The sequence below is a fragment of the Atta cephalotes genome, assembly GCF_000143395.1.
Source record: "Atta cephalotes unplaced genomic scaffold scaffold00019, whole genome shotgun sequence".
NCBI classification, from domain to species: Eukaryota; Metazoa; Arthropoda; class Insecta; order Hymenoptera; family Formicidae; genus Atta; species Atta cephalotes.
Window position 1 is genome coordinate 159,866 of NW_012130083.1, and position 16,004 is coordinate 175,869.

Here is a 16,004-nt window from a genome sequence, read left to right on the forward strand (position 1 = left end):
AACGATGTAAGACTAACGTATACTATAGTACGTAGTAATAATATAAGTACGTAACTACTACTCTACTCTACTTACTTTACTTATTCTACTACTACTATATATATATATATATATATATATATATATATATATATATATATCGTTAAAGGTAGAAAACAAATAATTCAGCGAATTGTTGGCAGAATTTATCTCGGATGTAACTCTCACGAATTCTACCTGGGCGTTGCTGAATTTACAAATATGCGTCATCGTTAACGCTTTGCATTATTTCACGTTTCGATATACTGAGAAAAAGAGTCTGGTTAAATTAAATAGTAGAATAGAATTTTATTACATTTCAGCGTATTTACAACCAAGAATGGGACTTGGTTTACATAAAATTCTTAATTCATTCATACATCCATACCTCCTTCGCAAGCTGTCGCATCTATATTATTATGAAAGTTTTAGAAAAATGTTTACCCTTTATTTCCCTACTTTTCTGATTAACCCTCTGACTTCACTTCTTTATCTACCTATTATTTTATTCGCTTTATCCGCTTTTTTCTCTTAGTTATATCTATTTCTAATGTAATATACTCAATAGTTAAATTAAATAGTAATTCTGGTGGAAAATGGACGAATCAGAATTTTCTTAAATCTACTAGAATTCTAGTTAGTAGTTGAGATAACTATGATTCTGAGTGATATAATTGTTCTGGTAAAAATAAGAATTCTAGTAGATTTTATCAGAAATATTGTATCAATCCTCAATTAGAATTCCAATAAAATTGACCAGAAAATTCTGATTCGTCCATTTTCAAGCAGAAATTTTTTTCAGTTCGCTTCTCACATATAATTCACGCGGTACTCCACCTTGACAAACGTTGATAAAAGCTGGAAGATACAGAGCGCATTAATTTGAAGAATCCGGCGAATTACAAAAGAGTAACAGTAAGAAGAAAACACCAAGCTAAATGTATATATAGTCGGTGGCGGAGGGAGAGAATCGAGGCCCACTTTGTATAATCGTCGAATTCTAAACGAATTCGTTATTCTTGGACTTTTGTCACGTCGCGATTCGATCGTTGCACATACCTCTGTTCTCGTCTCGCGGTGATTACGTTATCAGAATCGTGCTTCGCGTTCATCTCGTATCACTCGAAGGAAAGTTCCTTAATCCAACTCGAATCGTTTAACAGCTATTTTGCAGCGTCGTAAGGAAAAGTTATGCTGCTTATCGTATCAATATATACTATATTTAACCCCTGTTGCTCATCTAACTCGTGGCCTCTTGACCCTGCATTGTCATTTTTTTTTCTATGATAGATAATTTGTTCGATGAAAAATCATGAAGTTGAGCTGTGCGGATGAATTTCATTATTGAAATACACGTCTCTCTAAATTCTCTCTGAAATACATTTAAGAACCGCCGATGGTGCCGATGGTGGTTTGACTAAATTATTTCAATTGTTTCTTTTATATTAAATATACAATGGAATATATTAAAGATGTAAATATAATAGAAATAATTCTAAAAATTGTTACAATTAACAGATTCTCGAAATTCAAAAAACGATTCAAACGATTATGTACAAAGCAAATGAGAATCAAACCCAGTTAATTTTAGGCGCAATATTATAATAATATATATTTAGAATAACTTATACTAATAATAAAATTAATAATTCGATTCGCTTCTTAATTTGGGTCAATATAAATAATAATATAAATATTAAAATAACTCTTTTCATTAATCAAAAATAAAAATAAGAAATAATAAAATTGTCACCCCCGGCAATATTAATAAAAATAACAGTAATCCAACTAAATTATGAGGTAGAATCGCGCAATATTTTTAGCTAATACGATAATTTATTTATCATACGATACATTAATTTTGCTTAAATAGAAACAAAAATATTGCTATTAAACGTATCTACATAAATCAAAATAAATTTGCGACTAAAATGAGGATATCTGAATAACGATTAGCTCGACTAGTATATTATTAAATCATGAAAGAACGCCCTATTACGCCTTTCGCGACATTTGAAGCGCGCGCGATTCCATTTAATGTTACAGCAACAATGACATGCTGGCGTTGGCATTGCACTGGTTATCGTTATCGTTACCAGCACGATTTGCAGCCGTAATCATGGCACAGATCGGTCTGCACCCATCAAGCCTGGTGCGAACTAGGTTAAGGCGAATGAGAATCACTGTTGACCGGGTCAGATTCTTATCAGGCATTAACACTAACTGCATCAGTCAGTGGGAGACCAGCGGGGAATCGCGCGAACTTTCCAAGATAATCGCGAGGAAATGTTGTAACGGTACTTTTCCAGGCTGCTTCCCCTCATTTTCATGTAGAAAGCGAAGATAAGACGTGTACACGTAATCGACGCGGCGCCGGCGTGTGTCAAACGTCAGAAAAATAATTAATGCACTTGGCTTGATAGCGCAGTAACAATAACTCGCGCGAATCTGGGGAACTAGATTAAAGCCTCAACTAGGTTAAAGACCCACACAGTGGAGAAATTTCGTATCGTTTCCGATATACGAAATGCAATTAGAACACGATATAGAGATGTTCAAACGAACGTAAACGGAGTAAAATACGTCGCATGTACGTTCGTATGTAGCAGTTCGTTACGGGATAATATCTATTAGAGTTGCACGTTACTTTCACTACGGGAGCTCTCGACTTTCTTACTTGTCAGCCATAATTATATACGACATAACAGTAATTTATCAGGTTTCTATTTTCGTTGTCATTAGAAAACTGAAGGAACTGAAGGATTCGCTATTACAAATGTAGATCCTTGACTCCTAAGAGCCTTGATTCCCCCGTTCCACAGACTGGCTCTTTATTATGATTGTTGATTGTACCGCAGATCCCTGGAACCGATAGTTTTTTTTCTAATTGTTTATCGATCTTGAAACTTTTATACGTTCATTGTATGTATATTTCGTTTCACGCGTGTATGAAGCAAGATCGAAACGAAACGAAATAGCAAAGTCAATTTTCACGCATATACAAAGATCGAGGGTGCAGTCTATTAAAAGACTGTCTGTAACAAAAATAACGGAGCATCGGGTACTGTTCCATCGCAGCCGCCTAATTTCGTTTGGTACCAAGTAGAGTACCTGCCAGTCACTTTCGATCATGCCCGGCGCAATGAAAAATTTTAAGGGACTCCTGACGTCAATCGATCAGCGAAGGAGGAATTCTAAATAAAACATTATCCCTCCCTTGTTTAATATCTATAATTATCAACGACTAATCGATTCTTATTATTGCTGGTGAGAAGAAATTCGTGAGTTACGATGATTGATTTTATATTTCATATTCGTACGTCCCACATGCGATATGATAAAACGAGGGAGGAGAGAAATTCTTTTTTATAATCGAGACTAACGGCATTATTATTTTTACTTGAAAATACTGCATCGTTAACGATGACATCAGTCGGTTACAACGATGAAAGCACCATGTAAAGCACCGTGTGAATCATCGTGCACCTTCCTTAAATGTAAACGTCGTACACGCCGCGAAGTCATTAAACCTCATTTGACTTGTAGAGGATATTGCAATCCGTATATCCTCGAGACACCGATTTGTAGAAACCAATAAGTACGCACATCGCGTATATATGCAAGCCAACTAATCATTTTCAATAGGAATGATACATAAAGGTGACGATAGAGAAAAACATGACGATGGTAATATAATATGTACGTAAGAAGCAATAAATATATCATGAGTCTCTAAAAAAAAGTTTAACAATGAACCATCATTTTTTTTCATTCTCAATAACAAGAAAATATGATGAATATTGAAAGTTAATAATGAAAATTGCTTGCGCTATTTTTAGATTAACATTCATATTCCATGCAAATTTTAATCCTCTATTCCGAGAAAAATTTCTGATTGAAAATAAACAATCAGAAAATTCTGATTACGTTAATCAGAATTTTAGTTATCTCTCTTAGTCTCAACTAGAATTATAATGAATTTAAATTAGAATATTCCGATTCGTCCGTTTTCAATCAGAATTTTAATTAATGCAATTAGATTCTTTTTCCTGTGCAATTATATTTTTACTTATTTGCAATCTGGGTCATTTTTAGCTTTAAAAAAATTCAAAGTTACTTTTAAATTCTCTCTACATTATGCTATAAAATAATGTTTTTTAATTCAAATGTTAAAAACCTTTAATAAAAATTGAAATTTGGGAAGAAATGAGAATGAAATTTGAGAGTGAGATTTCGCTTGTGCCAAAAAAAAGACTCAGATTGCAGAGGAAGGATTGAGAAAAGTTAACAATTTCGCAAACCACCGGATACTTTTCACGCGTTGGAGGAACATTGTCACAAAATATTCATAAATATTCATAAATACGAAAGAGATTAGTCGTTAATTTATCTACGCGTTATAAAAATACATTCTTCGGAGGTTCACTCGCGGTTAATGGCGTGCCATAAATTTTCGATACACAGCCGAAACACGAAACGTGTAGAAACTTGCATGACTATATAATCCGATACTAAAATAAACCGCGAAAATTCCATGGAGCAAAAAAACAATATCGAAAGCGGTTAACACGATATTGCGAAGCAAAGGTCGGCTATACGCTCGGTTACGATCCCGAATGCGAAATATATTACGTAAGTTAGTATAAATCCGAAACTTTCTAAACGCGCGCCGAGGCGTCGCGTCGCGTCGTCTCCGAGTTGCGATCTTGATCCCGTTCGCAGTGGTCTACGTGGGCTTTATTGACGGACGTACGGCTGAATCGCGAGTGTCGTGTCAATGCGTAAAATTCAAACAGAATTTCACTGAATGTATTTCCTATTTGCCCATTCATCTCTCGAGCATTGAATTTCGAATGATCCCTTTTTTTTACTATACATACTGTTAAGTCTATAGTGTCAAATTTAACTTAATGTGAGTCACCATTGCTCCTGCTCAATCATGTCGTTATTTTATATTAAAACAATAGTTATATTTGACACTATACCATGTTAATTTGATATTAAATAGTGTCAAATTTAATTATCGTTTTAGTAAAAAATAATGATACATTTAGTAGGAACAATGGCGACTCACATTAAGTTAAATTTGACACTATAGATTTAACAGTGCAGAATGCAGTTCTTAAAGAGACGAGAGAGTTTTGAGAGAGAGTTCTTTAAAAAATATCGAGGAAGTTTTTGAATTATAAACATTTAAAAAGTCTGTTTTTTTATTCCTGCACTAAGTTGTATTAGAACTCTTTTTCTCATTAAATAATTTTCGTTAAATAACTTACATATATACCTACCTCACTTCAAGTTACAAAAGTATATTAATTCATCCACAGAAAACAAATCTCATGTTAGCGAATCGCATCGTTTAAAATTGCGCGTTTAGGTGCGGGTAGCATTTTGCGTTGTATCTACCATGGAACATGTCGGAATGAATTACGATCGGAATTATTTTGTTTTCTCTAGAAAATACATAGAAATCTGGAGAATAATTGAATAATTTCGATCGGAATCCATTCCGATTTGTTTCATAATAGATGACTTGAATGTACGAATTTTAAGCGATATAATTCGCTAACTTGTAATGATTATAATTCAAAAACGTTTATATAACCTTGACATTTTGGACATTAGGATTTTCGTCTCAAAATCATCTTAAAAATCTATCCTTAAGCGTTGTTACGATCTTCATCGGTCACACCCTGTATGTATATAATAAGTCTATTATGCGCTATTTTGAAATATTTACGTCTGCTTAACTAGACCGTGGACTGTCGAAAATAATAACATTACGCGATGATATCGATGGTATGTATCATCGGCTCGGCCACCGGAACCAGCCTTTTATTTTCACGTTATGAGGGGGGGAAAAAAAAGAAAAAGGAACGACCGTGGAGAAACGTCGATCGGTTCGTTGCGCTGAACGCCTGGCGCGTTGGAATGAAACCGAGTGTTTCGAATGTTAACTCTTGACAGATTACGCAAAGTCGTGCTACGGAAATATAATGTTGTATGCGGAATATAAGTCAAAGTTAACAAACAAACGAGCGCATACTTCAAACCCTCAAAACTTCTTTCTCGTCAGCGTTTTTATATCAACAGTATATATTTTTAAGTCTTCAGTTGTCAAATATACATATTATATATAATCAAAATAACTATTTGACGATGGAGTTTTATGGGAGATTAAAACGAAAAAAAAATTACAATCCTCCATTTGAAAATTATCTATTCTTTTTTTTTATGTTAACAAATTCCGATACGCGGTATCTGTGTCACGAAATTGACATTTCAGAATAGTATTGTAAAATAGTCGATATGGTTTCGTACATTTGAATAATTTCTTGAACAAAAAAACTTAACGTTACAGCGAGACGTGTTTCTATTGGTGGCCTTTATAGGACATGTGATAGTATTACTAACCAAAGGAAACCCCGCCAGCCACAACGCCTGATATCGCGGTTCGTATTTGCATACTTAGGCGTGGACAGGAAAATTCGCGCCTCCGTAACTGTTTCGATATCGGAAAAGTAACGGTGGGATATGCAAACGTACGTGTTTCAAAATCATTATCGGATACATAAACGTGCATCTATCGGATTCTAATGCCGGCAGTAATATTCCTTTATCGCAGAAACAAATATTATTTTTCTTATGCACGTTTCCACTAATACAGATTAACTTTAATCTCTCTCGTTCCAACTTATTCTTCCTCTTTTTCATATTTTTATTCTACTGTAGATAAGCTTACCTTTTCTACTGTAGATAAGCTTTAATCTTGATTTATTCTTCCTTTTAATAATTTTTTTTAACTCTAAGAATAATATTAAAAAAGGATAAAAATTAAATCAAACCGAGGTTAAAGTCGATTTAAATTTCTACAATAAAACAATATCATTGCAAAAAATTAAACAAAAGTATCGTCGATACCGAATTTAAAAGGAACGGTAAAATTACACAGATTATCTATTTTGGAAGAGCGATGCCAGGTCCATTTCACCGAGTCGAGCGTTAAAAGGGTTAAAAGCTGAAACACGATAAGAAGACAGGAAGATACTCACCGTAAAAATATCCTCGATTCGACAGCCTCCTCCCGCTCGTTTTTTTTTCCCACGTCGCGATCCGCAGGTAAGATAAGTTCAGACGGATGAATTCAGCTGGCTCGCTCGGTGCGGCTGCGGGTGGCTGCGGGGAGAGTCGACTAAGTCGGCTGCGCGGCTGGCCGTTGCCCCGAGTAGCCCGAGTGTCAAACGGCACGGACAATGGCTCGTCCTGACGCTCGCTCGCGCCGGCCGCATGTCAGGGACGCGTGCTCTGAGTGCTCGGCGAATGCCCAGGAAGGGGGAAAGAAAGAAAAAAAGGGGAGATCTCGGTGTTTCTTTCACACCCGTGAGCGCCCTCCGCACTTTCGCAGCGACGCCACGAGAGACGCGTTCCCTCGCGTATATATGTACACGCTACACCCCTTCAACTTGAACGTGGAAAAGGCGCGCGTCCCTGTACACTGTACACGCCTGTACACACCGCGCGACGCACCGTAACGGACTGAACCGACTGAAGCGAGCGCGTAATACTCTCCGAACTCCGAGCCGCCGTACCGAGCCGAACCGAATCGAATCGAATCGCCGACATCGCCGTGCCGCGCCGCGGTAGACGCGAGTACGCCCGATCGCCGCGCGATCGGCCGCCGAGACCCGAGACTGACCGAAACGCGCGGAATATTGTCCCCTCGTCCCTTCTCTGTTTCTCTCACTCACTCTCTCTCTCTCTCTTCTTCTCTCTCTCTTCTTCTTCTTTCTTTTCGTTCTTCGTCGTTCTTCTTCGTTCGTCTTCTCTTCCTTCTCTCTCTCTCTCTCTCTCTCTCTCTCTCTCTCTCTCTCTCTGTCTCTATCTCACCCGTATATGGGATGCCTAGCAACGGCATCAGTGGAAACCTCCAACACGCTGAACTCTTTCTTTCCTCCACTCTTCTACTCCCTCGATCTTTAACGATGGCGACAACGGGGGGGCTCTGCCCTTTGACAAAAACTTGATCGCAACGGATTGTCGCGATTCACCCAAGCGAGGTGACAAGAAAGGTCACATGCAAGTCGTCTCGGTGTCGATGAGTCGTTAACGAAATATTTTCTGCCTGAATTGAGATTCCATAATCGCATTCTCTCACGCAGAGATCCTCTCGTGTTTCGTCGCATGGTTATATGTACAGAAAAGTTATATGTACAGAAAAACGTAAGGCAGTAAGATGCGTGTAAGCCGTAAGCGAATCGATCGCAATCAGTATAAAGGCAATAACGTATTCTCTAAATTCTTTGAGTGGAATTTTATTCTAAAGAGTGAAAATTGAACCTGTCTTGATAAAGAGAGTGCCTCAATGTTCATTCTTTAAGTGATAGGCTTTCTATGACAAGCTATTATCCTAAGCTTTCAATCTTAAGATTTCAGTTTTAAGTGTCAATCACAATCGATGTGGGGAGAATAATCGAATATGATTGATCAATTTCTTACGATTTCTTACGATTTAAGACTTAAAGCTTAGGACTTAAAGATGATGACTTATCGTAGAAAACCCATGAGAGATGATGACTCTTCAGAGCGATAATTCACTCTAAATTAAATTTTTAGAGAGTAAGTAGTAACGAAATGTTCATTTGCTTACTGCTTACGTTTTTTATGTGCCATAGCCTTAACGCTGTGGCGCGTGATCGCAATTTGCTTCCCCTCGTGACAAGAGTCGTCATCCGTTTACCTTTTTAGAATTTCGCGATGACGTATCTCTGTGCAAATCGCAAATTTGTACGTCCATACAAATTGCCGATCACATGAGCCAGCCGATACAGACGGCCGACTTGTCAGCTGCGATAGTTTAACGAGCGCCACAAACATATGTCGCACGCATTGGCATTTTACGAAAGGCGGCTTGTAGACGAGCACGTGAGTGCTACATAAATTGATAATAAAAAAAAGAGAGTGTACCGTTAAATGCGGGACAGTCCCTATACGTTTTTAGGAAGCGACCAGTTTAAACTGGTTATAGTTACATTTAACCACGCAAATGTCAATAACGTGTCGCGAAATGTCATGTAAATAGTGAAAAATTCTCCGGCGGAAAAATCTGCATTGAAATATGTGAAACACGCATGCGATCTTTTATTGAGCAAACTCGCGATGTATTTGCGATGAATAGATTTGATGCTTGCAGAAGAAATTCATATTAAAAAAAGAAAAAGAGAAAATATTGTGAGATGCTCCTCTTTCTTCACCTCCCAAGTGAAAATTTTTCTCATAATTTTTCTACAAATTGAAACATTTTTCAGAATTACAGAAAAAATCTACATGTTTTCTTAGAATTTCTCATAACTTGTGAATTCTACTTGTATATTCTTTTAGATTTTTCATTCTACAATTTCTGAAAAAATATTTTAACCTTTCTCAGATTTCATCAGAGATTATAGAGAAAGAGAAATGTTAGAAATCTTAAAATATTTCAGAATACATATATAAAAATTTCTAAGAGAAAGATGAAACTATTATATACAAACATTTTTAAAAAGTGTTCTAATTTAGTATTTAAAATGAGAAATTTCCTAAATAGTTTATTCTAAAAAATTATAAAAAATTTCACCATGGCTACGACTTCCATTTGATTTCCGCGTTATTTAACCGGTAAATAGCAATTTGATACGACCATGTTTGTATTATATGTATGCGCACGCCTTTGTAATATACTTCACAAATAGTCATACTCTGTCTATACAGCGCGTTATTTAAGTTTATAATCACATGTATCAATTATATCGGCAATTTGCCTGGACTCATTTACGCATTCGTGTCCAATATTTTCCAAGATTCTTAGAATTTCGACCGCGTCTGTAATCAAGTCGGCACTTTTGATCGCGAAGTCAATGAAGGATGACAAAGAAAACCTTTACATAGGAAGCAATCGCCTTAAGACCAGAGCATGAATTTCTACATAATGCATAATGCATAGCACTTAAAAAAATCACTCAAAGTCTTTTATTTCAAGGAAAGAAAGAAAATGAAGGACTTTGATTGGTACAATTTTTTATGTATGTATAATATTATGCATTATGTAAGACTCTGTGCTTCCACCCTCAGAAAAAATATAGTGAAACAATTTATAGGAACGTAGATCGTACTAATGATTTGTTTGATAGAGAGAACATTTGATTTTTGACAAGGAGTACGGCTCAGAGTGGCTTATTTTTTAAAAATAACTTGACGCGAGGAATCCCGCATGAACTTATTTTTATAGGAAAGGATTTGTTTATCTGAGGAAATGATATATCGCGGCATGATTATTCCATCACGCTTTCTTTCTTCTAGAAATCGTGCCCGTATATATTGCCTGCTCTTTGATAATTAATATCGATGATTAATAACGCTTTCAAATTCACAAACGCGGGCGAGCCCACGTGGGTGAAATATGTTTATATATTTACATATGTTTGCTAAAAACGATTTGCGGGTTCGCCTCTATGACAGATAAAAACATCGGAATTTCTTCGTGTCGAACATCCGCGTTTGAGAAATTCGTGAATTTGCCAATTCCGCGATTGCGATCGCAGAGAAAAAAAAGTAAAAGGTCACTCTCACGTGATGACCGAAATGAAGCGGATTCGCCGTGGTCGTAATGGTATATCCTGGGGATGAAGAATTAATTGGATCGATAGCGTGACACGGCGCTTATTTCGAGCGTAAATTCAAATGTAATTGCTCACTATGCGAGCGGGACCGTTTAATAAGACAGATTACGCGCCGGGCACCGGCCATGTCAAATTTACTTCTCATTGTGTTCTATCGTTTGCTCCGCTTATCCGTTTATGGCGTTTATTCACGCCGGACCTCGCTACTTGCTCGCTACAGAATGAGCGTTGCTGTTTGTTCGAATGCTTGCTAAAAAATGGAAGTCAAATCTTCTCTAGCAGGAACAAGAAGAATCTCAGAGTATCACTCAAATAATTGTATCTTTAAGGAATATCATAAATTCTATTTCCGATTCTTGTAAACTTATTTTATCGATTTTTCTTAGTCTAATAAACAAACTATATAAATAGACTGAAGAAAATTATCATGATACAATATCAAAATACGATTATTTTCAGAATTTACAAAATTTATAACGAAAAAAATGTCTAACAATTTAAACGTTTAAAAATACTTTAGCTGCTTGTAATATAAATTCGTTGCTGGAAATGCTGATAAGAGATCTTATTAACGTAACTCTAATTGATTAAAATTGTTGCGACGTCAACGACGGCCTTTGAGAAAGCAAGAAATAATTTATAATTCATGTGAGTCTCGCGATGATCCGATTAAATATAGACAGCTACTAAATTAAATCTCCGGAGTAATCGTTTAGCTGAATTCGATAAACGTTCTTCAATATAATTAGCTTCTCCCGTTACGTTCCACGATATTTTTCGCCTCTGACCCGATTAAATGGACGGAAAGTACGCTAAACGGAGCATAAAGTGACGGCCATATAATTACATAACAGCTATAATAACATTATTTGCTAAAACGACGTAATTTTAAATCAATAAACTCTGATCTCGGCCTTTTTCGCGTCGATTATCTTTATGGATATCTTTCTCGGATATCCTTTTAATATGACTATGGCGAAATGGATATATCCCTCTCGTATGCATCGTTTTACGGTCCAGTTTCCCGTTGAGTTTTTTTGACAGCTGCTTGTTCAACCTATAGATTTGCTCCCGTTCCTTGCGACGCCTTTGTTCTTTGTCGTTCCCGCTCAACCTGCCATAAAGAGATTTTTGCTGCACGTATTCCATTACTTTCTTGCTTTTGGAATAAGGTATTTCGATGTCTACCATTTTGTACCACTTCTTGGTCGGAATTTGGTTTCGATGATGCGGCGTCCTCGATCTAGAAACATCAACGTGTGACATCGCGCTGATCGCCCGCATCTTCGCCAATCGTCTCAACTGACGACGGTGATGGAGATTCGGGATCTCGCACATGTTGCGTATTCGCGGACGTTCAAGTTTTATATTCAACGGCGGCACTGTCATGCAGTCGCCATTCTCGCAGGATGAGCTCTCCGAAGAACACAAGGTCTTACACTCGCCGTTCTTCTCTTTGGTATCGCACTCGCAACTCTTGTCACATTCCTGAGAGCTCGTCTCTGGAGGATTATCCTCGTTGCAACCTTCCGTCACAAAGTCGCAGCTTGTTTCACAGGACCTCCCCGATGTTTCGACGTTGAATTCGCATTTTTCTAAGCAGATCTGCGCGCAGCCTGTGTTGTATTTCATACATATGTCATGTTAATCTTGGAAATTTATTTATGTACAGAAATTTATGTACAGCTGTGTGTTTAAAATACATTAAAGTTTATTTATTTATAATGTATCTGTTAAAAGAATAAATATGTATAAGACAATGAGTTTTTTTTCAATCAAAACTATATTATTAATACAATAGAAATTGTAATTTTCTCTTTTATATTGTAAGAAGAGTTGTGTAAAATGTAATGTAATGTTATTTTACCTTTCATCGTCGGCGTTTCAATCAATTCAGTTGTTGAAACTGTAGAGTCCGTGATTAAGTCTTGATGATACGGTGGCTCAGTAGATTCAAGAGTGGAAATCTGCATCGTCGGCGTCGTTGTTGAAGATTGCGTCGTTGAGAGCAGAGTAGGCATCGTTTCGACATATTTGCTAGTTGTACTTTGTTCAGTAATGCATTCAGCTGCTTCACAAGCGGGGGCAGGTGTTGCAGTTGGTATTCTCAAAGTCTTTCTGAAGTCAACGCGTGGTGTGAAAATTTCTGTTATGATCTTCGAACGATTCAGTTTTGTTATCACATTGGTATCCACCATCGGTATCTCCATTATAGATGATATCGTGGTTATCGTCGCGGTCGTCGTTGTGGGAATTGTTGTAGGCAATGTTGTACTGATCGTTGTGGGCACAGTTTTAGGCAATGTTGTACTGATTGTTGTGGGCAATGTTGTGATAGGCACTTCTGTGATAATTGTAGGTAATGTTGTGGTAGTCGTAGGCAATGTTGTAGTTGTTGGCAACATTGTCATAGTTGTAGATGTTGTTGGCAACGTAGTCGTAAGTAATTCTGTAACAGGGAAAATCGTAGTCGTGGGTAACGTCGTAATTGTAGATAATGGTGTAGTTGTCGCAGTGGTTATAGCCATAGTTGAGGTTGGCGCCATGGGTTCGGTCGTAATCGAAATTTTCGTAGATTGATCTTTGGATTTTTTTGGAGCCTTTGTAGTATGGATAAATTCAACAGGCACTGTAATCGTTTTGAATTTACGAAAGATTGTACTGCGTTGAATCGTAGTTTCGCCTGTTAGCAATGTTGTGCTAAAACGTTTCTTTGCTATTTTAAACGGGATTTCTACTGAGCGTCTTAAATCCAGTATCTGAATGTCCACGCACTCGTCGCTCATCTCCAGAAAATTTTTGATTAGAGAATTTATCAATTTACAATGTAAAATCAGTTTTAGACTTATTCGCAGACAAGCTCGCGGAACATTACAGAGAATCTCAATGGGGACATCCTTTATATCCTGCAAACTCTCCTTGATTTCATCGATTTTCTTCATTATGTGGACATAGCGCGGCAATTGTCGCAAATTCTCATAGGCATCCAAGAACAATTCCAAGAGTTCGTCGAGGTTTTCGATCATGCGACTCTTGTGCCAGAATTTTGCGTGCATCCGCAGAGACATCGCGATGTTTTTGGCAAAGTCGATGTCTATCAGCTGTCCGGTGATCTTCATCATCAGCTGAGCGGGAATAGCCTGCTGATACTTCTGCACTTTGAGATACTTTTTCACCACGTTAAATTTGTTTAATTTTATCACTAGATATTTCTTAGTCACGATGATGTCTTTCTCAATTAAATCATCAGGCAGCACGAGATCGAAGAGATATTCAACGTGAATCGCCTGGTTCTCGTAAACGTTACCAAGCAAGATATTCTCGTCGATCATGCCAACGTCGTCGGTAATTCTTCTCGCAATCAAGAGCGCGTATTTTTTTAGATCGTTGTCCGAAAATTTTTTGGCGTATATACCAACGTAGTACTTAAGGAAAGAATTCATAGTATGGAACTTTCTCAGCTCCATCGTCGACACTGAAATTTCGACGGTGGTCTCCGAGATTTTACGAAAGTGTCGTATAAGTTCCCTCTCAGCGAGGCGAACATCGTCGTCGTAGTTATCGTATCTCACATTATATAAAAGTCCAGAGAGTAGATTGGGCGTGATTACCAACACTTCTCGCTGCAAGAGTCTCAGTAATGTCGCCAGAGAGAAACCTCTGGGATATTGCTGCAATATATTGGATGAATGATACACGTGGTATGTAATATTCAACGCGGCTGTGTTGTAATCATCGGGATGCGGAAGATCGTGCTGCTTTCTGATTCTGCGGCAGATGCTGACGCTACTCCTCAGATAGGGTTCCCTGGCGTGTCTGTAGATCTCGGCACAGATCCTGGACGGCCTCGTATCCGGATTCCTCAGAACACTGAGGATTAGGTTGACGTTGTACCGTCGTTTGAGGATCTTCCAATATATCTTGTACAACGCATTCACTTCCGTAATACTGAAGTCATCATAATAATCGTACAGGAGGCTGCCGAAAGTGTCGATTATTCGCGCTCGCAAGAGTGCACTGAAATACAGCAAGTGCTCCGTGGTTTCTTGCAATGTGTAACTATCTTTTGGCGCCATGAAATTCTTCTGTTCGAGAAAGTCGCGGCTTGTCAAGATTATGTTGTTGTTCGAATTCACTGATATCTCGTCATGTCTGTGGAATTCATAGTCCGCCTAGAGAAATTAAGAAATAAAACAACTCCCTGAAACAGCTGAGAGAAATCAACTTCTCTCTTTAACACGTTTTTATTTGTAAATAGATAAACATTTAATTAATCTGTAATTTAATTAATCTATATTCTGTAAAATAGTATTTATTTTGCCTTATTTTTAAAACGTCATTACGACATCACGACATGAAAATGTCAATTCAATTTGCAAAAGAAAGTTTGACAAAACTAAAAATCCAAGTTGATAATACGGTGAATGTTCACTTTGATTGATTATGTAAAAACATCGATTAATAACTTTATCGGTTAATTCTTTAAATTCCGTGGCATGATTTTTCATTTCTATTATTTTCTTTTTATTGCGAAGGTCGTAAAAAATTTAATAACCTTTATTGAACATCGTTCTCATTGTTAACTTGTTCAATAATACGCCGACGATATTAGAATGTAATACTTATTCGTCAGAGTCTATTATCCCTAGCTAGTTGAGTTGATGTTTCTAATTTGACGAACGATAACTCAATAAATCTTTCAAGAATGGGAAGAATACAATCTCTCTCGTCGGGTAATATATATGATTTTACTATGAAAAAGTCACAAACGCACGTTTATAACACTAAAAATAAATTTGCTTTAAATATTAAAATGCACATATTAATTAATATTCCAAAGCTCCTGAAAAGCTCCCTCGTTATTTGTTTCTAATCAGTTTAAAAAATTACGATCTTTTTTTATTTATAGAAATACTAAAAATATATGTATATTTTAACATAAATATTATAAATATTAAAATGTACTAAAATACACATTTTACTTAAATTTTAATTTATGTTTTTTAAATAAATTTCAATTTATTTTAATGTTGAAATTAATTTAAAAATGAATGAGGTGATAAATAAATAAAAAGATTAAAAATAAATTCAAATTAAAATTAAAAAATAAATTAAAAGATTTTATTAAAATTTATATTATTGTCATCTCTTCTTCACCTCTCTTTTTTTCTCTCTTCCCAACTTTCTTTCATGACAAGATCGGGATAGTCCTGTCTCACCTGCGCGGATAACACAAGCAATAGGATCAAAGTAAACCCGATCTCCCGTATCGCGATCCGCGATGACATTGCCGGTGCCATAACTCACTCGCGAAACAACGCAGACTTCGCT

The 16,004-nt window shown here is 36.8% G+C and overlaps 1 protein-coding gene across 1 annotated transcript; it reads right to left on the reverse strand.

The window, feature by feature from the left end:
- Positions 1–11,561: 11,561 nt before the first annotated feature.
- Positions 11,562–13,219, reverse strand: LOC105619136 (mucin-2-like). Its single transcript, XM_012200666.1, has 2 exons — positions 12,541–13,219; positions 11,562–12,289 (listed from the first exon to the last, which is right to left on the reverse strand). The coding sequence occupies exons 1-2, from the start codon at positions 13,217–13,219 to the stop codon at positions 11,562–11,564; spliced, it is 1,407 nt and encodes a 468-aa protein (XP_012056056.1).
- Between the last annotated feature and the right edge of the window lie 2,785 nt (positions 13,220–16,004).